Source organism: Uloborus diversus, chromosome 7, assembly GCF_026930045.1.
Source record: "Uloborus diversus isolate 005 chromosome 7, Udiv.v.3.1, whole genome shotgun sequence".
Classification (NCBI taxonomy): domain Eukaryota; kingdom Metazoa; phylum Arthropoda; class Arachnida; order Araneae; family Uloboridae; genus Uloborus; species Uloborus diversus.
Window position 1 is genome coordinate 84999214 of NC_072737.1, and position 23094 is coordinate 85022307.

The following is a 23094-nucleotide window of genomic DNA, read 5'->3' on the forward strand; positions in this document are numbered from 1 at the left end:
AAAAGCTCCAAAAACGCAATTCTAAGCGATTTTCGATGTTGCTGAGTATTAGGGGGACTTTCCCCTGAAACTTACAAAATTTTGATTCAAAAAAATGACATCTTTGTTTTTAACATAGTATATAAAAGCTAGTATTACATTGGTACAAGTAAAACCAAAAAACTCTTGAAAGGAATCAACAAATTATTTATTCGTGTTCTTAGTTTGATCAATAATGAGTAACTAATTCAGTTTTAATTGTTTGTTATTTAGCTTGTGGAGTAACAATATACAAGTTTAATATTTAGATTTTTAACATTTCCATTTTTCGAAAATTTTGGGGTATTAATACATAATAAATATTAGAAACAGATTCTTTGTTTGCATTTTAATTTGTATGGGGGGGGTCAGGAAACTTTCGAACCGGGCGCCGTCAGCTCTTCGGACGATCCTGAATCCGGCAACGTCATCTGCGGGTGAATAGAGAAGATTTGGGTCCTAAAACCGTTTAAATCCCAGAAGATCCCCATCTTTCTTTCCTTCTATTTGGTCAGTCTAGAAATTTAGGAATATTTTAAGCTTGACAACTAAAAATGTAAAAAGAACGGAATAAAAATGAATAATCGCAGTGATATTGAACATCGATTTGTTCAAAAGGTCTACTTAATTTAATGTTAAAGAGTTGGACTTTTTTAGCGCTACATTAAAAAATATGTACCTTGAAAAAATCTCCAGGGCACATTTTCATAATTAAACAAACTTGGCAATACACGATCTCTATTTTCCGAAATCAGAATTCCACTCCCAAAAATGAAAACAAAGCGAATACTTACACAAATCTCCTTCTCTTGCTGTGGGGGGAGGGCGATCCAGGTAATTGCGCGGCGGGAGCCGTCGTGACCCCCGCCATGCCCCCCACGCCAGGCATGGGCCCCACCGAGGGGGTTATATATGATGCTGGAGGCGTGTAATGCGGGGGCCCCGCGTATGTAAACATCTTCGAACCCTTACGTCCAGTGCGTTAGCATAGTCCACACGCGATACACACACAGCATACACACAAACACAGAGAAACGTATCCAAGGCGCAGAGCTTCACTCTCTGATGAAATCCGAATAACTGCGAGCGGGAGCGAAGGCGGCCACCGCCGCGACACGGCACTTGATTTCAGCCAGGGACCGGTTGTAAAGTGAGAAAGGGAGCATTTCGTCCTGTTTCAGAACGGATGTAGACATTGTAGCGATTAAAAAATGATTTAAAGGTAGTGCCTTCAAATAAGCGTTGCCTGTATAAAATATTGCAGTATTTAAGCATTATTTATTTTCTGCGATGATTGAGACATTAACTAAACTCATTGCGACCTGTTATTATTAGAATGGTATGTCCAAGTAATATTTAGACTAGTAACTAGTTTTCAAAACACGAAGACTGTCAGAAAAGTATCCGACATTTTTTTTTCCCGAAAACCAGATGGATATGAAATGCGTTTGCATGCACTGACCTTGGACCTTTGTGCACAGGCGTGAATTTTTTCCTGTCGGTCAATAGTGTCGGTCTGGCAAGCAGAGTTTGACAGAGTTAGAGTGTCGGGATTTCAAGGACGGATCCAGAATTTTTTCAAGGGAGGGGTGATTGTTTTTATAACTTTCTTTTTACACTCTATACTGATTTTAAAATATTGATCATATGGTTTTTGGATTTTAATTCCGAAAAAGATAGGGTCCAAAACTCAAACCTCTCTTTTCCCAACTTGAATGAAACTCGTCTAAATTTGCGTGTTTTGAACTTTATTTTCGAAAAATAACAGGTGGAGAGTCCCTCAAGTGAGGGATGATCGCCCCTTCCTTGCATCTGTCCTTGCAGGCTTTTGTCTTATCTTTTTTTTTTTTTTAAATTTCAAAAAAAAAAAAAAGGCAGGACGACTGAAACAGCGAAAGTACTTCAAAATTTTCCAGAAATAGGGTGAGACAAGTGGAAACCAATCAAAAGATGCAGACGGCTTTCGGTGTCGATTTCTCAGCACATTTTTCGCACTTGGGCAGAGCACTGATTTTAGGCTTTAAATTTTACAGCCCCCCCCCCCCGTTTTACCACCACCCCCTTAAGTGATTTTTGACAGGTACACACAGAGATGTTTTTAATGCCTCAAGAAGCGTATTTCACTCAATTATAATAAGAAACACAACTCAAATTTAATCACGCTGCTTTCATCCCTTTTATTTATTATTTTTTCTTTAATTTATTTAAAACAAAATTTAACACTAGAAAAAATGAGAAACAAAGCAATTGCAATTTTACCAGCATTAAGTATTAATGTTTTGTTACTTTAAAAATTTTTTTTAAACAAGATGTTAAACATTCTAAACTGTTAAAAATCAAAGAACCAGTACACATCTCTTTTTTCTTTGCCATCTCCCATTTCCATTTCATCTTTGGTAAGATAGTTTTTTTTTTTTTTTAAATGGAATTAATAACTCTATGCTCTTTAACAGACATTCTTAACGCCTCAAAAATCGTATTCCACGCACTGAAAAAACTCGATTCAAAACTTCGGTCATGCTTATTTTCACTCGTCATTGAAAATAAAGATTTGAAATTGTGGAAAATGAAAAAAAGAAAAGAAAAAGAGAAGCAATTTTGAAAGTTAAAATCTTACATTTGAACTGTTTATAACATTTTCAATACTAAATGTCAAACACTATAAATGTTTTTTTTTTCTTGTTTTATAATTTTAAAAAGTACACATTTATTCTTTTTCTGTTCCCTCTTTCCCCTGTCTAATGCAATTTATCACTGTTACATGATTTTCATTGTTTTTCTTCATTTTGCTCCTCAAAAATGTATTGCACTTAAAAAAGTCAAGACGTATTTTCAGACCTTGAAAAAGAACCCACCCAAGTAAAAAAAAAAAAAAAAAAAGCTGATATATTGCAGTTGCCGGAAGAGGCTTCTAGTAACGAGACCAGATTACCATTAAGAGCTAAGCGGGCCCATGCATTGCCGAAGACTCACAAAATAACTCATGCTCGTGTTCCTACATCATACTGCCTAAAAAGGCTACATGCGTTGACAAACAGAATTACTGTTTGCATCAGTAGTCAATTAAAAATAAAAAAAAACTGTCATCGTGCAAAAAATGCTATCTGCAAAAATGCTACTTAGCGTAAGTTTCAATTTAAAAAACATGAGGAAAAAATTTGCAAAACAATGTTCAAGTATCAAGCTTACAGACAATGATCAAGCATAATTTCATAGGGAAATAAAATACAGTACATAGCGTCGCAAGCAAGTTGACCATCCCCACGGTCAGGACTGCTGAATATCAACAGTAATATTTTTTGTTGATAATACTAAGAATGAATTCATCTCGCTAAGTTTTAAACTGAGTTCTAAGACAAGAGCAGGAGCTCCTATACATAGTATTACGCAACACACCCTACAAATTATGTCCCCATCAGGGACACATCGATGGGAGTTAGAGGAAAATCAACTCCCATCCTCCTCTCCACCGCAGACCTCCCAAAATTTTCCTTTTTTCGAAATTTATGAGGTAATAATGCAGTATTGATTTTTCAAATACCGAATGTCTACCTATGCGTTCTGTGTTATATACGAGTTTCGAGCTATGTTAGTTATCAGCGCAGGCTCCTATATATCATTTGGTAAAATTCAGATCTTCATTCAGTAAATTGAGAATCCCCCCCCCCCCCCAATGCAAGTTCAAAAAGCTCTTGCCCACCTTTTAATATTTCTAGTATTAATATTTCGTATTTCATGTCAGGAATCAAAATTAGCACAATTGAATTTCAATCTTACGCTAAATCCTCCTACAATTTTTGCTTTACTCCCCATCACCGTCACGGTCTCTCACCTGTTTGCCCCGCCTCCCGCGACAAGCCAACAACCAATAAGGCGTGTTCACTGGCGAATTAGGGCGGGATTACGGATAGCACAGGTAGGAAAAGAACAAGAAAGGCCAAGGACGTAGTTTCTTTCTCTCATTTTATTTTTCGGAAATGCGAGAGGTTTCGAATTTTGCGCTGGCTAAGATTGCGGTGACCAACCCAACGTAAAGTGATTCTTATAACATAGAAAAAATAGCAGTAATCATAAAACTACCAACTGTCAAACCACTGACGAGTCCATTTGGATTGACTACTTAAATGCTACCGATTTTTTAATAGTAAAAAACCTGTCGCGTGATAAAGATCTAACGAATAAAACTCTTCCGCTTGACGGTCTGTGCCAGCAGCTAAACCAATACAAATTATTTTTTTTTGAAGGAGTTTTATGTTTTGAAATTTTAAGCTCCCTCGACCGAAAATGTATACAGAAAATTGTTAATGATTATTCTGAGCTGACTGCAAACGAACCAAAGCCATCTGAAGTAATTAGGACCGACTCAGTTGGAAAAATCAGAAATTCTGGACAACTGAAAACGCTTCAATTTCGACATTACGCACAATTGCAGATGCTATTGTTTTAACAACTCACAAAACATTTTAAATTTGTTTAGCTAACGCATTGAGAAGAGATAAAATGGAAGAAGTGAAGACTTTCATTTGTGAAAAAAAGACACCAAGTCAGGGGCGTACACAGAAATTTTGGGGTCTGTCACAAATGACTTTTATGTGCCCCCCCCCCCCCCATTAGATTACCCTACTGTTTCGACCTCATTTTAAAAATCACGGGCCCCTTTAAGGTTCGGCCCCTTTTGCATAGAGCCAATGATTAGACTAGTTCCCTCCATGAACTAATTCCTGCTCTAAGAGCTAACGTACTGATGTTTTCAACATCTACAGGTATATTTCTCAGGCCTAAAAGTGACCTTTGGTTTTGAAAAAAAAAAGTAATTTTTCCCGTCAAATTTAGGAATTTTTAAAAAATATATAGGAACTCATTTTTTCAAAAAAATGAGCAGTTCAACATGTTTTATCACTATTCCGATTCTACAAAGATGTTCAACAGATTACGTGAATCAGAAGAACACAATCTTCTATCGATTTCTGGAAAATAATCGATTGCAACGACAATATCAACGATTAATCCAAATCTGATCCATCCTGACACTTACATCTATTGAAGCAGAGAGTTCCGCCTATTTCTTAGTTACTAAACTCCCAGTAATTTACGGGAGTAATCTAATTAATAAAATTTGCACAGCGATGACAAAGTTCCCAGTAGAAATTCATAATGAACTTCCTACAAAGGAAGGAAACTGCAAGCTTGAAAATTTATCACAGCATCTCTGAGCACAGAACCAACGTGATGAGCACGCCAAGAGTACAACTTACAAATTCAAATCAGAAAATCTCTAATCCCACCTCTCTTGAACCCAGTCAGCAGTTCAACGAGCCAAAAGTCAGCAACTTCCTTGAGCCCGCACTTTCTGTCTGGTTTCATGGGAGAGCAAGAAGCTGACCGTGATGACCAATCTTTCCACACGGTGTTCGAGCTCTTCAGGAAAAGCGAGGGCGGGAGGATAGCACTCATGTTTGTATTTAAAATTCGATGAAGTCCTCTTATCAGAAAGTCTGAAAAGGACACACACAGCAGTTCCTAAGCCAGCCCGTCATTTAGGAGGGGGCAATTGACCCTCACCCTCCTCCCTGGCTTTGAAAAATTAATGTATTTATAAAAAGGTGCGCATGATTTTTAGTTGTCTTTCGGTATAACGTGCATCGAGTATATACCCTTTGACCTCTTCCCCTCCAGGAAAAATTCGAAATGACAAGTCCGCTTCTCGGCCTCATACAAAAAGGGGGAGAGGCTCCAACGAGCGGCACTTGGAATAGAAGGAAATTAAAAATTGAAAATAAAAAGATATACGTTAAAATTAATTATTTTTGTGGACAAAATTTCTATGGATGGGATTCGGCCAGTTACGCACTAGTTTTTTAATTTATTGCTAGCAATGGTACCTTTTTCACACTACCTATCATTAAAAATAGGAGGGGGGGATTCCTTAAAAAATTTTTGCCAAATTTAAAAAAAAAAAAAAAAGGCATCCAGCCGAGTCCAGTTTTGTCGCAACTGTGGTATATCAAGAAATTGTTTTACAAACTTCAATTTTTCTATGTACAATTAGTTCCACCAATGGCACCTTTTCCGCATTGCCCATCATCGAAAATCGAAGTACTTTTGACCCACCCTAATATATATTATCATCGAGAAAGGCTGAATGCCATGTGCTGTGGAGGAATTGACCCTAATTCCACACAAATCTTTTTCTTTGGCTGCGTCCTGTTGCGAGATTTTTAAGTTGACTACGAGTCATAATGTAGAACTTACCCATCGCCCCTTTTAGAGAAATTTTTCAGCTTAACTTTTAACATTATTCTTTTTATAAGCGATATCTGGTAAACTTCCGCTGTATCACGCTTACAATTGCAGTCGGAATTTTCTCCCGGGGATTAGTCAAAACAAGTCCGATTTTTTTTTTGGTTAGAACACTCCTAAAATGAATAAGTACGTGAACATATTAAGAACAGCACTGGTGGGTAATAACCTACAACCACTTTGCTGTGTTTCTGATCAAACTACATTGTAGAGATAAAAGCACTGGGACATACATAATTGTCTGTATTTATCAATTTTTTGTGATTGCTATTTTGACTGCTTTGGTTTGCCAATTAATGAACAACGGCAGACGTAATTCATCACTGCCGGATAAGTGGACTGTTAATAAAAAAAAACCTTTATAGTATATAGTTAATAGCGAGAAAAATTCGATCGTCCCAATAATAACAAGACTTGGTTATTCTTCTTCGGAAATAAAATTTCACAGTTCTTCTGTCAGTAACAAGGGGGAGGGGGGGGGGAGATCCAGCAAAAAAGATTTATTATTTTCTTTTGAAGATAATAACGCAATGTGAGAATTTAGTATAATGATTGGCATTTTTCGCAATTCATGGCCTTTTCATTGAGTAGCGATGGAACTCATAGGATTTTTGGCGATTTAGCATTTAACTAAGACATAAAAAGTCGTATGTCCTCCACGAACAAAAAGAGAGTCTTTCATCCGACAACGCAATTTCACTACGAACATAAGTAATGCGAGAGGACTCGGAAAACTGACAGCTGCTCCTCCATTCCCATTTTTTTTCTTTTTAATGCTGATTGGCAACAAGCACGATCTCGCATGTTAAACAATGCAAGAACTTGTCAAAATAATGGATATTAAAACGAGCAATTTGAAGCTCCCTATTTTCAAGAATTATTGCCTTCTTAAATTACTATGTGCTCTTGGTCTTAAAAAATGCTTTGTTAAGTGAATGTTCAGTTTTCATTAAAAGCTCGTCTACTCTACAATGAAGGTCAAGATTCACACAGGGTCGCCACGTGGCGACCTAGTTTGAAAAAGTCATCCCCCCCCCCCCCGTCTTTAGTTCCCTAGAAAAAAAAACTCCTGGGTTAGCTGGAATCAGGGCCCGATTAACTGAAAGTGAGGCCCTAGGTCCAAAATAATTTGGAAGCCCCTGAAGGCTCTATCGCAGTTGATTTACAGGTTTGGGACGGGCCAGAATGCAGTTTTGAGGGCCTCTTTGCTTATAAGAGAACTATATTGCACTTCAGCGGAAAATTTTTCGCAATTTTAGCCCTGAATGGCATAATTGTATGACATCTTTGGTCAGGGCCGGATTTGGAAGTGTGGAGGCCCCGGGGCAACGAAGGAGTGGAGGCCCCTAATCAGGGCTCGAAAAGATCATAATTTTTTCGAAAATATCCGATACTTTGATATATATATGTATATCCGATATTCTCGATTTTTTTGATCCGTGAAAGTTAGGATATTTTTGTAAAAATTTTACTGTGGGGGCTCCGTTATTGTGGAGACCCAGGGGCAGCAGCCCCGCCTGCCCTCCCCTAAATCCGGCCCTGTCTTTGGTAACGTTAGAGGAAGGAATTAGGTGCGGGGACTCGAATTTTTTCAAATTCGAGTCGTCAAAACATTCAAGTCGTCAAAACAAAATTTATAATATATTTAGCAAGCTGAAGTCGGGGTGGCTCCTCGGTGAATTTCCGAAAAATTCCAAGTCCAAATTACTAAATTTTAGACGATCTTTAATCATGTGGGTGCAGGGCGATGAAAAGCTCTCTCCCGAAAATTGAAGTCCAAAATACCGTCTGAAAGTATCCGCTCCGCGGACGCCGGCCGTCGTCTGTAAGGGTGGTCTTGGTAGCCATATTTGGTCATTCGCAAGATGGAAGCCGACAAGACTATTCAAGTGCCTAAGTTTCCAAAAACGGAATTGGATGTTCATTGCAATGCAAACCATTGAAAATAAAGCAAAATTTGTCGTAAATCGTTTTTTCACTTTTAATTATTTCCTTTACGCAAAACTTGATCTTTTACAGTGTATCTTCAAAATTTTATCTTACCCTCTTTACTTTAGACGCAAATGCGCTAGAAACTAAGTATTTTATTTACATTGTAGTTTCTTCGGGATTTTTAATTTCAAAATTAATTCTGTAAAACAAATTAAAAAATCTATTCTTTATTATCTTAAATTTTTCGCGTAGTCACAATATTTCGTCATTCGCAAGATTTTCGGAAAATACCCCCAAACCTTCCCTCCAACCAAAATTACCAGAAAAATCTAAACTTGCGCTTTTAGAACTACAATTACGAAAATCTTCAGGGTAAGGGTGTCGGAAACCACATCCTTTCCTCTACTGTCATCAAAAGCATTCAATTGCTTAATGAGGTCTTCCATTTCGAACAATTTAAACTCCACATCACGATAGATCATCTAAAGCTAATTTGGTTAAAATTTCAGAAAATATCCGGGAAAGTTCTAGGAATCCCATCCCTTCTCTTTCGTTAAGAAAAAGGATTCTAAAATCGCGTTTTAGGGTTCCGAAATTCTAAAAAACTCTGGTGGAGGACCCTGATGTGTGCTGGAGGGCCCTTACCCCTAATGTAACCGAAGAAGACGGAACCACATTTTTAAGAAACTGCTTTGTTATTAACACCATTAAAGATCGTCATGAGTGCGTTTTAAAGATGACAATTCTGAACTCCGGGAGAGGGGGGGGATCCTTAAAACCAATTTTGTCCCAAAATGGAACCAAAGTTGACCTACAATTTGATTTTTAAGCTTCAATTTCGAAATATTTCCGGGAGGGGTCCCAGAACTTCCCTTGTTCTTAACTTCACCAAAAATCGTCTAAAAGTGCGTTTTCAAAGCTGCAACTTTCAATTTCGAAAACTATTGAGGAGGGGGGGGGGCGGTACTCCTCTTTTCCTAAGATTACCAAAAATTGTGGATCTTAGAACTACAAATTTGAAAATTTTAGGGGGAGGTCTCTCGAATCTCCCTCGTTTCGAATGTCACCAAAATTTGTCTAAAAATCCGTTTCTGCAGCTGAAATTAAAAAAAAAAAAGTCAGAGGAGATTCTTCGCACACCATTTCTTTCTTTAATGTACCCAAAGACGGCCAACAATCGTATTTTTAACACTTTAATTTCGAAAATTTTCCGAGGGTGTACCCCGAACTACTTCTTCCCTTGGTATTACTCAAAACCATTTGGAATTACGAATTACGTCTTTTATAACTACAATACAGAAAGAGTTACAGGGTAAGTCCCCAAACAATCCTATTTTCGCAAGTTTATATTACTATATTACTAACACAGGTGGCTGTTGCACCAAAAGAAGGGGGGGTCAAAGAAGGTGCGAGGGAGGGGGCAGGTTAGGTGGGCGGTTCCTGTAAAGCTGACTTTTTTTTGAAAAAAAAATGGGGAACTGAACTTTCACGACAGTTCAGGGCCGTATCGAGACGCCCCCCCCCCCCCGAAACCTAAAATGTTTTGTACAATAAAACAGAAGATTTTTTTTTTTTTTTTTGAATTTCCCATATCAGAAAAGGAAAATAACAAAGTTTTTTTTATTCTTAATTTTGTAACAAGTGAAAGTTTGAATAAATACAGAAAAAGGAATTCTAATTCTCATTAGCTGCAACGCATACTTGAAATTTAGATCCTTAATTAGGACTTCCTGCTATCTTTCCTCATTTCAATTCAGGTCCAAGGCAGGCCCCTTGTTAGTTTTGCAGACTTGCCATCTTCCAGGAGCGTGCACAGAAATTTTGGGGCTCATCACAAATGACTTTTTCTGGCCCCCTCCATTTTGTTTACCCGTATTTTCACCACTAGTTTTAAAAATACTGAGCCCCTTTCAGGCTCGTGCCAAAAGGTGTCCCTTCTCCACCCCCCCCCCTTGCAAGCCCCTGCCTTCCTCCCCCTAAAACTCTTATAAAACTTACACTGCACCGATTTCGAGCCGCGGACTCCCAAGGGCCAGTCCCCTAGTTTCCGATTAGGTTATCAAGATGGGCCAAATTCAGCTCCTGATACATCCTGAGTAAAATATGTAGTAAAAATCATGATTCTCGTGTTTTTGTAGCATATTTTTCAAGACAAATTTTTGTGACTGATATGCTTCATGTCTTGCCATTTATTTGATACCAAATTCAGTATTTTGGAAGCTCTTTTGTTATTGCTTGTTTTTATCTTACTTCTACTGCATACTGTTAATATCTTAAGAATGAGAGAAAAAAAAAATCACACTTACTCTGCTCTATTTTCATTTTCTGCACTACTTGTGATTGAAAAAAAAATGTTTGCTTGAGAAATATTTCGTTACAATAATTTTTAACTTAAATAAAATGAGTGTGTCTTACAAATTTATCATTTTGTAAGACTGCGCCATCAACTTCTGAAAAGAGTAAGTAAAGTGCTTCAAATAATTTCAACTGTTTTAGAGTCGTTGAAAATTATTCAAGTTTTTGAAATTCCATGAAAAATTCTTCAATATTGTCTCTTATCAAGAAAATAAAGTATGAACTGTCCAAATGGCCAGCATATTAATCTTTAGTTCTTATTTTCTGAGAATCTCTACACCATTTCTTTTAAACCATTTTATACAATTTTTATACTGTAGGGCATTTGATGAAAGGGGGGGGCGGATGTTGGGGAAGTGATCAAAAACAAACTACACTAACAGCCGATATGAGCAAAGAAGATGTGCTTCTCTTTTCTCCTCTCTGTCGATTAATGTCAACGATTTGTCGAGCAAGTTATTTTTATTTTGATTGATCTTAATTTGCAAAAGAATGCTTAACTTTTGAAAGGCTTTTTTACCTATTTTACTTCATATTTTTGTAGCCTCAATGACTCCATATAAGGCCTCAAAATACAGATGTTTTATATATATATATATTTTTAAAACAATTACCCGGGGGAAAAACCCCCGGACCCCATGAAATTATGGATGTTCTACACCCGACTTAAAGGGTCACTCTCCTGTTATCCTTACCACTATAAGGTCAATAAAAAAATAAGAAGAAATTAAAATAAAAGTAAAGTCCAACGGTGGAACCATTAAAAGTTGGAACAAAAACATTTTCTACGATAAATATTTTTATGCGTGTCTATATGCGTGTGTGTGTGGCAATGTGCAAATCCGGGCCCCTCCGGGAAAAAAATTTTGAATACGGCCTTGTGACAGTTTGATTGAATGACCTTCTTTAAAACATTCTGGTTATGGTCTCAAAAATTGGGGCAGATAGCCCCTTTCTCCCCCCCCCCCATTTCAAAGTTCCATTTTAATTTTAATGAAATAATAGCTTGAGAAAACTTCAAAACGCATTTATTAAATCAATTCTTCTTTCTTTACGCATGTGAATCGATCAATTTTATCATTTTTTGATCGATCGTTAATTTTAAACTTAGAAAAGTGAGGGGGTAAAGCCCCTATCGAGCAGCCTATGAATATGTACTTGAAGTTGCTTTCGCCATAAAAGATATATATTAGTAGTGATTTTCAATTCATTTTATTCACAAAGGGTTAGTTTGAACTTCAATTATTCGAAATTTTCCATAGGGAGAAAAGGGCGGCTTTTGACTCCAATAAATTGTTTTGATTGAAATATACGCACAATTAATGAGAACACAATGCGATAAGTTTCGACTCTTGCGTTTTATTTTGGTTAACCACCGTGAAAGTAATCACAGTTGTTTGTATGTTACAAAAATAATACAAATGTTATGTTAGGAAACTGTCCCCTAAAATTTCAAGATAAGTCCCCCCCCCCTTTTTTTTTCATTCATGGAACTGGTAAAAAGGCTAAAAACTAATTTAGTACTTTAAAAATGTAAGTACGCATTGCATTTTACGCGTTTGTCATACAAGAGCTGAAAATGTTGCTTAGTGCTGCCATCTGAACGAAGAACTGTAAACGAAATCGAGGACAGTGCTAGTAGGGGCGTGACAGCGATATTTTCTAAGTATGGATGTGTTATTGATAAAAGATTGCTGTTTTGCGTTCAACTTTAATTCGATGTCGATGTCATAATTGATGAGAAAATACATTTATAAAAGCTTTCTTCTTTAATAAGTAACACTTTATGGAGTGAGGCCAACTTACTCTGGTTTCCACGGTTGATAAAAGAAACACCTCTTTTCTTTATTTGAAAAAAAATCGGATTTTTTTTTTACTAAAAACAGATTTTGTTAATTTATTCTTTTTTTTCCCCCATATCCAGATGAGTCTGTTTCCCAAACATTTTTTAACAATCAAAATAAATATTTTACCCTTTTCTAAAATAATAATAATTGTTATAATAATAATAAATTTTAAAATAATATAGAACTATATTAACTGAAAAAAAATGAATCAAAATAACATAGAGCATTGAGTTATTTTCCTCAAGTAATGAATATTTAAAAAAAAAAGAATCTTAGAATGAAATGCATGATTAAGGGAAAAAAAAGAAAACACTAGATTTTTGACTTTTAAATCCCTAATAAAATTCATCCAAGGCTGAAAAGCAGACTTTTATTTTTTTTTTTTGCTTAGAATTCTTGTCTTATTAATATGCATATTTATTGGCACTGTTTGAAAGTTGAAAATGACTGTATGATAAGTTTATTTTTAAATTAATAATTAAATAGCTTAATTCCTAACAGATAACTATCCAATATACTTTATTATTTTTAATTTCATTGAAAAGAATCATTCTAGTTTCTTTCTTCTTTTTCAAGTTCTTTTCTTTTTAATATTATTGCTATAGTGATTTTTATTTTTCTTCAGTTTCAATTTATTTTATTTAACAACAGTATGAATCATTCTTTTTCCTTATGGAAAGATCGTTAAAATTAATATTTGTTAATACGTTTTTGCTAATATGCCCATCAAATTCATTCTTCTGAATTTTAAAAATTTTTATCTTTAAAAATTATGATGTGATTCATTTTAATTAACTTATTTAAATTGTGTTGATTTAAATCGCTCACCCTCTTTTTACTTGGGTTATTAACTTTTATTTTATTGCTGTGAAGCTTCTGCTGTGTTCATTTCAATTTTGTTGAAGAACAATTTGAATCTAGCATTAAAAACAGTGGAGTTGTTTCCAAAATTTCAAAAGTATTTTTTTTGGAAACATAGAATCTGACCATTTTTTAAATAATTTCTTTAACTTTAATATTTTAAAAAAATTACTTAAATCTGTGCTCTTTCATCGTTTAACGCTTCTGCCGATGACATCACAAATGATGAAATGCCATTCAGTGATGCCATTCATGGTCCAAAATATTTAATTCGCATCTTTACTCGCATGTATTGGCAATGATAAGGTTGGTAGCAAGCGTAGAGCGCAGTTTTAATTCGCTGCTTGAATATCAAAACGTGGAAACCTAGTAGAAAGATGCGGCAAAGTGCATCATTTGTGAAGTCATAAAAACCACGTCTTGTTTGAAAAATCGGACATTTAAAAAAAATTAATTTAAAAAAACTGCTGGGAAAATGAAATTATTTTCTGGGTCCATGTTATTTTTTTTTGCTCATTCTATCCATTTCAATGACTAAAAGTAGTTCTTTTGACTGAAGGAAGCAACCCCGTTGCAATGCAATATAGTGTTCATGGTTTTGAATTGATAAAAATTGCTTTCCCAAATTTTGTTCAAGAGTGCCTTTCATGGTGGTACCTACACCAATAAAGTTTGGATTTCTTCTAAATATTCAATAATCTTCGGATAGGTTCTAAATAATAATTATATTTTTTCCATTGAAATAACTTCAGAAATTGAATGTTCTCATAGAGAAGTAAGGTTTATTACTACTAATTTTGGCAAATGTATGTATGATATAAAGTTATATGATACAATTTCATGCATCATTTCAGTTTTTGTTTTCCATAATTATTTGTGAGAAGCTTTACATAAAATATTGCCTCCAATAGAAAAATACTTTTAGAAAAGCTTAAATATAGAGCTCTGATCTTTAAGAACTGTTGCAAGGAAATAATTTTCCTTTTGGTAATTTTTCCGCCGAAAATTTTTAAAGTTTAAACTAATGTTATCATATTAAAAATAAATTTGCTCCAAATCATTTTTAAAGATCTTTGATAGTGTATATTGAACTATTCTTCACACAAAATTATATGCTTTAAATGCAACCTGTGTTTCGTCTCTAAACAAAAGCCAATTAACTATTCAGTTGCCTAATAGCCGAATATTCAGCCTTGCTTGTAGCCAAACATTCCGTATTCGGTTAAATCACTATTTGTTGCATCACTATTTACTACATTCATCTTATTCATTCAAAGAAACTTTATAAAGAAATCCAAATATATTTCATTTCAAGAGGGAAAAAAACATGACCAATGTCTGTGAACAGTCTGTAACAATAAGCAATCATAATGGTAAATTTATCTCTTCTATAGAGAGTTGGGTAACAGGCATAAGTGAAGTTCTACTGAATTGATATATTGAAGAGTCTTGAAGCCTTGAATCAGGTACTTATTTTATTCAAGGTCGACTTAACCAATACTATCTAAAGAAGAGAGAAAAGTGCACATTGCTACAGATAAAAGTTCTTTCCTACAGTTGCATAATACAAATGAGACAACCAGCAACAGCCTCTGGACTCAGCTAGGCTGGTCCTAGTCAATTAATTAGTCCCCAATGAAGATCAATGGCCCTTTTTGAGCTTTAAATGAGACCTTGCTCATTACCGCCTCTTCCGGTAAGCTGTTCCAAGTGTCCACGACCCTACTAAAGAAGTACAGTGCCGGCAAGAAAAAATTTTACATTTAGTTGGCAAAAAAAAAAAATTTACATGCAAACTTCTTGTCATGATTTTATTTGGCATGCTGACTAGTTATTTGTCCAAATACTAAATATTCGGCCAGATTTTAGACGAATATTTGGTATTCGGCCAATTCACAAGCAGGGCCTGATCAAGACAAACTGGTGCCCAGGTCCTGAGTAAAAATTGATGCCCCCCCCCCCCCCCCCCCGCATGAGAAAATCAGCACAATTTCAAAGTCAATGTTTTATACTAGAAACCTAATACATTAGAAACCTACACATTACTACAGAAACCTGGGATTTGAATACCAAACACTTGATAGTCACCAACTAATCATAGTTAAAAAAATTGCCTTACCTTAAGGTGAAAATGAATTAAAAAAACAATTTAAAACTGCAAAAATAGCAAAAAAAAAAACTAATTCTGACATTAAGCTTTAAAAAGGCTTCTTTCTGGCTTTAACAGAGGCAAATGTGTCGATCACATCTTCGAAATCTAATTTTGATGTCATAGAATTTTCAATGGTCATCGGTCAACAAGAAAAACGTCTGTAAATTATCCTGAGAAATGCAGCTTCTCAAACGATTTTTGATTCTTTCCAAAGCTGAAAAGGAACGTTCACTTAAACAGAAAAAAAGGAAGGAAGTAAGTTAATTTAGGCTATTTTAGTGCCCCTAAATTTGCAGTGCCCAGGTCCGCGGACCCGCTGGACTGTCTGTTAATCAGGCCCTGTTTACAAGGAAGCATGCCAAGTAAAATCATGACAAGAAAAAGTTACGTAAAGTTTTTAATTGCCAACCAAACTTTTTTTTTTTTTTTGCCAGCACTGTACAAACTCTGTAGAATTTATTTTTATATTTTTCTGAAAGTATTTCTTATACCCACGGAGATATAAGCATTTCTTTCGAAAATGCAAACTTTATTTTAAGGCTTTCGGCGCATAGCACGCAGAGTTTTCTGTCAACTGATACAAAACTTTCAGAATATTTGACAGCATACAAGAGAAACATAATAATAAAATTTGAAATTAAAATATTGAAAATTTGTTGAAATATAAAAAGCAGTGGAAACTTCACTGTGCGTGCGCGAAAGATATCAATTTTTAACCTTCATAATACAAAGCCCAGATAGCTCTTACACCTCGTGATAAAATTCCAGCTCGATAGCTTAAAAATCCAAAAAGTTATCAGCAATCTAATGAGCCGAATTTTAACAATTCTTGGATAGGCGACGAATCGTAAGGGGTCGTTCGCAAACTGGTAACACTTGCCTGCCGTCATTTAGTGTAATTCATGATAAAAACAGATTATTTGTGAACGATCCCTCACGAATCATCGCCTATCAAAGAATTATTGAAATTCGGCTCAATAGATTGTTGATAACTTTTTGAATTTTTAAGATATCGAACTGGAATTTTATCATGAGGTGTACAATCTATCTGGGCTTTTTATTATAAAGGTTATAAATTGTTATCTTTTGCGCATGCGCAGCGAAAATTAAATTTCTTTAAACATTCATATTGCATTAAATTTTCAATATTTTAATTTCAAATTTTCTTATGTTTCTCTTGTATGCTGTCAAATATTCTGAAGTTTAGTAACATTTGACGGAAAACTCTGCGTGTTATGAGCCAAAAGCCTTTTAAAAAATCGTATTTTTGAAAGAAATGCTTATATTTCCATGGGTATAAGAGATACTTTTCCGAAAACATAAAAATAAATTATAATAGTTTGTACGGTTCCGGTAAAAAAAATCTGTACATTTGGTTGGTAATTAAAAACTTCTTTTTCTTGTCATGATTTTACTTGGCATGCTCCCTTGTGAATTGGTCAAATACCGAATTTCAGCCACAATCTGGCCGATTACTCGGTATTCGGCCAAATTACTAGGGAGCATGCCAAGTAAAATCATAAAAAAAAGTTTGCATGTAAAGTTTTTAATTGCCAACCAAATGTAAAGATTTTTTTGCCGGCAATGTTGTTTTTCCTAGTTTTCAGGTTAGTTTGAGATTTGAATAGCTTTAAACAATGACCCCTCGTTCTGCTTTCCACACAAAAATTTAATCCGTTAACATCTTTCATTTTGATAAATTTAAACAACTGAATCATGTCCCCTCTGACTGCCCTTTGCTGCAGGATATACATATTAAGCCTATTAAGTCTGGTATCATAATCTAAATCCGAAACTTCCCTTACTAATCTAGTTTTCTTTGAACATTTTCCAAGACAGAAATATTTTTCCTCAGATAAGGAAACCAAAACTGAACAGCATACTCCAAATGAGGTCTTACTAAACTCCTATATAAAGGCAGAAGAACCTTCTTAGATTTGCTTGAAATAGATCTAGGTTATAATAGACCTAAAATGAAAGGTTAGTGTCAAGTAATCGCCACGTCACAAATATAGCTGAAAATGAATTGTACTCTGTCAAATGAGAAGTGATAAGGGATATGGGATATATAAACATAAAGGGTTACTGCTTTATCCAAAATTTCCCAAATTTATGATTACAATTGCACGGTTGACTCTCCTAGAATGAAACAAAGGTTATTAACTTTTCAATTTGTTCATCATTTGAGAACACTGCAACCAAAGTTTTCATTCAAATGAAGAAAGATCACATACATTTTGTTTTTTTATATATTTTTTAAAAAAAAGGCTCATTCTTTCCTTTTTAGGGGACATCAGTTTTTAAAAAAACATTAATATTGAGCATGATTAAAAAAAAAATTTGAAACTCAAAAAAGATTTATGCTTCCAAAAAATCATTCAAGGTGGCATTGTTTCCCGTTTTCCTAGCGCCAAGCGAAAAACCGTATTCGCTAGTATCACGTTGCTCTGTTTACCTCCACTAGCACTTCTTATCAAATAAAGTATAGGCATTAATATCATATTATACTGAAGAATTTACTGGGAATTTTTTCTGCGTTCTTCTGTTGAAACTCAATACAAAAACATGATAGAAGATCAATAAGGGATAAAAATTCAAACTGTTGCTATTACAACTACTGAAGCTAAAGTTATAGCAACATCAGAGACAGCCAATGAAGTCATTTAGCTCCATACATTTCAGGGTGTAGTAAAATTAAAAACAGTTTTGACATTTTAAGAGGATAACAATAAACCTGTGAAGCTATCATACAACCCTGAATATCATATGCATGAAACTTACAAGCATTTCCATGTAGTTGAGAAATTGTAAAAGGAAAAATTGAAAGTTGAATTGGTGCAGACAGAGAAACAAGTTTCCAACATCTTGAAAAAGCCTTTAATGGATTCAAGACCACTGACTAAATGAAATTGCTCTTTAAAAAAAAACTAGATGCAGTTAATAAGTAAAAGAATGAAAATTAATTTATATTAATTACATGTTATTAGCATTCTAGTTCTTGGCCCTGGCCATTGGAAATGAAAAATATTATTAGAGTCAGTTCTGCTGCCCCTTTTTTGTTCTCACCTTTGAATTTATCAATTATGCATCACATAAGTTTTATCTTGTACAAAGTTGACTTAAACTATCTCTGTTCCCTTATTTAATGGAAAACTACAAAAGTTAAAATGTACTTACTCCTTAATACCAGGCTTTCGTCTTTTACCCGCTTTGTTTGAATCAGTACCTGTAAGAAATTTACATCTTTTAAAGAAAAATTTAACATTTTAAGACATCTTCATTTACAATAACCATACCACAAAAGTACTAATAGTCATTAAATACATTAAAAACAGAAGTTCTATAAAGAGACAAAGAACCAATAACCGTTTGAGAAAAAATTGGAACCCAAACTTTCCACCAACAATCTCTGTATGGCTTTCTCTCTCTCTTTTTTATTTGTCAGGTTTTTTTAAATATTCAGCATTTGTTTTCTTACTGATTGGAGCAACAAATAGCTGAACCACAGATTTTTCAAAGCAGGATGTTTTGGTAACTTTAACTAACAACTAATAAACTAAAAAAATACAGTTGGTAATGCATAAGACCCCATTCAGAAAAGAATTAGTGCAGGGAACTAAGTGACAATGATTACATTGGCTTGTTATGGAATGTCATAAATATAAAATTCATTCATTTATTTGTATGCAAAACTAACACAAACACAAAAACCGAATAAAATTATTATCTCATGCAGAAAGAGGATGGATATAAATTAAAAACATAACATCCAGGGATTAAGTTGTGTCATCAACAGAGCTCTTGTCTTCAAGCTGTTCAGTCCATTGCAATTGTATGCCAGTTTTTACCCATTAGATAAAATTTAGACTGAGTATTTAAAAAAAAAAAAAAAAAAAGACTACACAGCTTGGCTTCCATATTTCTTTTACTAGAAATTAAGCTTTGATAACATCATTCAAAAATATGCAAAGTGTACATTCAAAGTTCTATAGGAATGTATTAAAGTGCCTGAGATTAAAAAATTAATAAGTATTTATTCAACATTAAATGAACTGAAAAGAACATGAAACAGGTTCTGAAATAACATTTTGTGCAAAAAGAGAAATTTTGTCATAAAGTTCTCAGTATGATCATAAAAGGAGAAAGTCTGAGCAGTCAAGTTGAAAGAAAGATCTGAGCAACAGTGAATCAGAAACAAAATTTGTGACTCACTTGAAAGTCCTTTTAGTAGAGGAGTTCAATCCTCATGATGAAATTCATGATTCCGTCTTTGTTGCCAAATGTTAAGACAGAACCTGTTAAAAAATTATGGATGATCTTAGTGTTTGTGATAAAAAGATTTTAAGCTATTTATACTGGTTTCTAATCTTTTATACTTTTCTCAAAAATATAGCAATAATAAATCTTGAAATGGACCTCAAAGAAATTGCTTGGAAGAATGATCCTGCAACAGTAAAAATGTTGAAGTAAAAGGAGTTTCAACCAATGAAATAGTTATTGTGTAGTCGGGTGCCTATCTCCCCTAAGAACATAGAGCAATGACACACCTCCTTTAAATACTAGAAAATCCCCTAAGAATGAAAACTTCCCAGAAAACAAGACATACCCCTAAAAACTTCAATAGCAGAGTCTGGACTGTCTAACTCTGTGGCATCCCAAGTGTAGCAACTCATATCATAATATTATGTATTCAATTTTCAGCTGCTTTTTGGAAAATTCTTGATCATGAAACTGAACTAGCCCAAATCAGTGGCTGATCATAGGTTACTTTAATGGAGATTTAAGGGACATAATGAAATCTTAAGTATGTAAATGACTTTAATTACATGTTAAAACAAATAAGTTTTTCAGAAGTTTAAAAAAAGTCACATTTTATTTCTTACACTGGTAGTCGTGCCTCAATTTGGCACCTATAGTTGGGGTTTTGTTGCTGATCAGACTAGTTTAGACATCTTAATTTTTTTTTTTTCAGACTTTCACCTGAACACATCATTGATTTCCAGTGGATCCCTTCATATGTGAGTTGAAGGCAATAAAAGAGACGACTCCCTAGTTAGGTCTGCTGCTGAGGAGGGTGTGAGTTCTTCTGGGTTTTCACATTTAGAGTTTTCCACCATGGCAAAAATAGAGCTAAACAGACAAATGAAGACTCCTTCTACTCACTCATGGTACTTTGCAAAATGTCCGGAAGAGTCTTCACATTCATAGATCCCATCAAACCACCTAAAGAATTTGGAGTAACCATACAAGTGCCCTCAAGCTTTGTGAGGGTCAAAAGACCTTTGCAGAATGCCACTGGTGTTCTGCTGATGAGGACTCACCTGCTCACATGTTGGTTTGCTTGGGATTGACAAAGGATGAGGTCCTTTGAGACCCACATCTGTTTTTGTGCTTTTTGGAGAGATTCAGATTCATGGAGATTGTTGTCCAGCTCTGCTAGACTGAGATATGTCAAAAAAAAAAAAAAAACCTATTAGGAAATTCTGACATTTTGCATACTGAAGTACCTGTAAATTTCTTCATACTGAAGCCTATAAATTTAATTGAAAAAGTAAAATATTATCTTAATGTCATAGAGTCAAAGCCCTAAAGGTTTTTGAACTAACAGACCCTTGTTGGCTAGTGTATTTGGCTTTTTAACAGACAAAATAAGAAACGAAATTATTCCAACTTGGAGCTGAAAGGGAAAGAACTAACATGGCTACAAATGACAGAAATGAAATTCGTTTGAAGGTTGGATATTGTATCTGAAGATGAAGCTCCTGTCCATTTCTCCAAATATGAAAATAAAACTAAAAATGACAGTGAAATTGACTTATGAATGTATTAGTTACCTTTCATCAATACTTCAAGACAAGTTTGAAAATCAATTTTAAATGTTTCAAATCATTGAGCCAATGGTCATTTTTTCATTCATTCTTCCACTTACCAAGTAAAAATGTAACTGAGTTGTATTTATACCTTTCAGAACTTGTTCAAAGAAAGTAGGAGATAAAAATTTTGAATTTTCAAAACAACATAATCCTAAAATTCATTTTATCGGATGAGAAGCTCTGGATTAGGGTCTGGTGGGGTAAAGTGGTCATAAAATCGCAGGTTTTCAACTTAGGTGGATAATAAATACAACAAATTCTTTAAACACTTCAATTTTTTTTATTGTTATTTTACATTGCATTATTAAAGAACACGGTACATTGAATTTTAGGAAGAAAAACATTGATTTTAGTAGTTTTATAGCACTTTCTTTTCCCTATGTTTTTATGACCACTTTACCCCATGGGGTGGGGGAAAGTGGTCATAGCATGGGGTAAAGTGGTTATATTTAAAAATAGAAGCAAAATCATTATAAATAACCCTAAAACTTATATATTTCTGTTGCTTTTATAGTTACAAGTATATTCACGAGTACATGCGTGTACGAATATATTCGTGTCGTGTTATAAACGAGTAAACACGTTCCTATATGAGCAGATACATGTATACATCAGATATATGCATGCACGTGCCTACTCAAGTATATACGTGTATATACGAGTATAAGTATATATACGAGTACATAAGCATGTATACGTGATTACCTACAGGAGTGTATACGTGTCTACATGAGTACATACGTGTCACGTGTATACACGTGTCATGTGTATACGAGTATATACGCGTATAAACGAACATCATATGCTCGTATGCACTTGTATCTCAAGAAAATACGTGCATACTTGAGTATATATGTGTAAAGTAGACGTATATACGCATATATAAGTATACATACATACATATACGGGTATACACGAGTTAATTCGTGGATACATCCAGTGCGTCTTTGGAGTATGTATCTACTCACGTATATATATGGAAGCACGAGTATATATGCATGTATTCGCGTAAACACGACCATATACCTGTATAGACGTATATACGTACATATACGTGCATGCACCAGTACATGTGTGTATCACGAGAATATACGCTTATATACATGTCGACCTACAGAGTGAATTTAAGCTCTTGGGCAAAAATCATAGGGGTGTGAGAGGGAAGGATAGGAAGTTAAGAATCATAAGGAAGTTATAATCACTGACGCGCTACTTGCACAAAAAGTCAGAAACTGATGGATGCAAAGCAGGGCACAAATTTGTTGCACTAAGATGATTTTACCTAATATTTTAGTTTTTAAGAAATATTTAGAGCAGTTGTTAAAAGTTACGGCCTGTAGTAGCACCGCAACAAAGGCGCAGCGGCTGATGAAAGTTTTTCAAAAGTCTCGTTATTGCAACAGAGAGTGCTTTGTGATTGCGAAACACATTTATTACAGCTGCAGGCCGCAAATTTCATCAATCGCTTTAAAACTTTCTTGAGACCTAAAATGTTGTGTAAAATTGTCTTTGTGTAATAAATTTGTGACTTTTTTTGCATCCATCAGTTTCTGGCTTTGCGTGCATGTAGCGCGTCAGCATTGTGTTTGTGACTATATGTTCCTTATGATTATTGCTTCTTATCCCCCCTTCTAACACCTTTTAATAATTTGCTCAAGAGTTTAAACTCACCCTGTATACTTGTATTTCTTATGCTTTTATGTAAATGTCTACTCGAGTACGACCGCGTATATTACGTGTCTACCTGAGTATATAA

General features: G+C 34.7%; 1 protein-coding gene across 8 annotated transcripts in view; it reads right to left on the minus strand.

Annotated features, from left to right (window-relative positions):
* LOC129225604 (aryl hydrocarbon receptor nuclear translocator homolog) overlaps positions 1–23094 on the minus strand; it is a 187471-nt gene that overhangs the window by 145378 nt on the left and 18999 nt on the right. For 4 of the 8 annotated variants that reach the window (XM_054860063.1, XM_054860060.1, XM_054860064.1 and 1 more), the window contains exon 1: positions 813–1008. In XM_054860063.1, coding sequence (XP_054716038.1) covers positions 813–976 — 164 coding nt within the window. In that variant the 5' untranslated portion in view covers positions 977–1008. Of the gene's footprint in view, positions 1–812; positions 1009–18642; positions 18692–19677; positions 19761–23094 lie in introns of those variants that run through there. The other 4 variants (XM_054860065.1, XM_054860062.1, XM_054860061.1 and 1 more) reach the window with 2 other exon arrangements.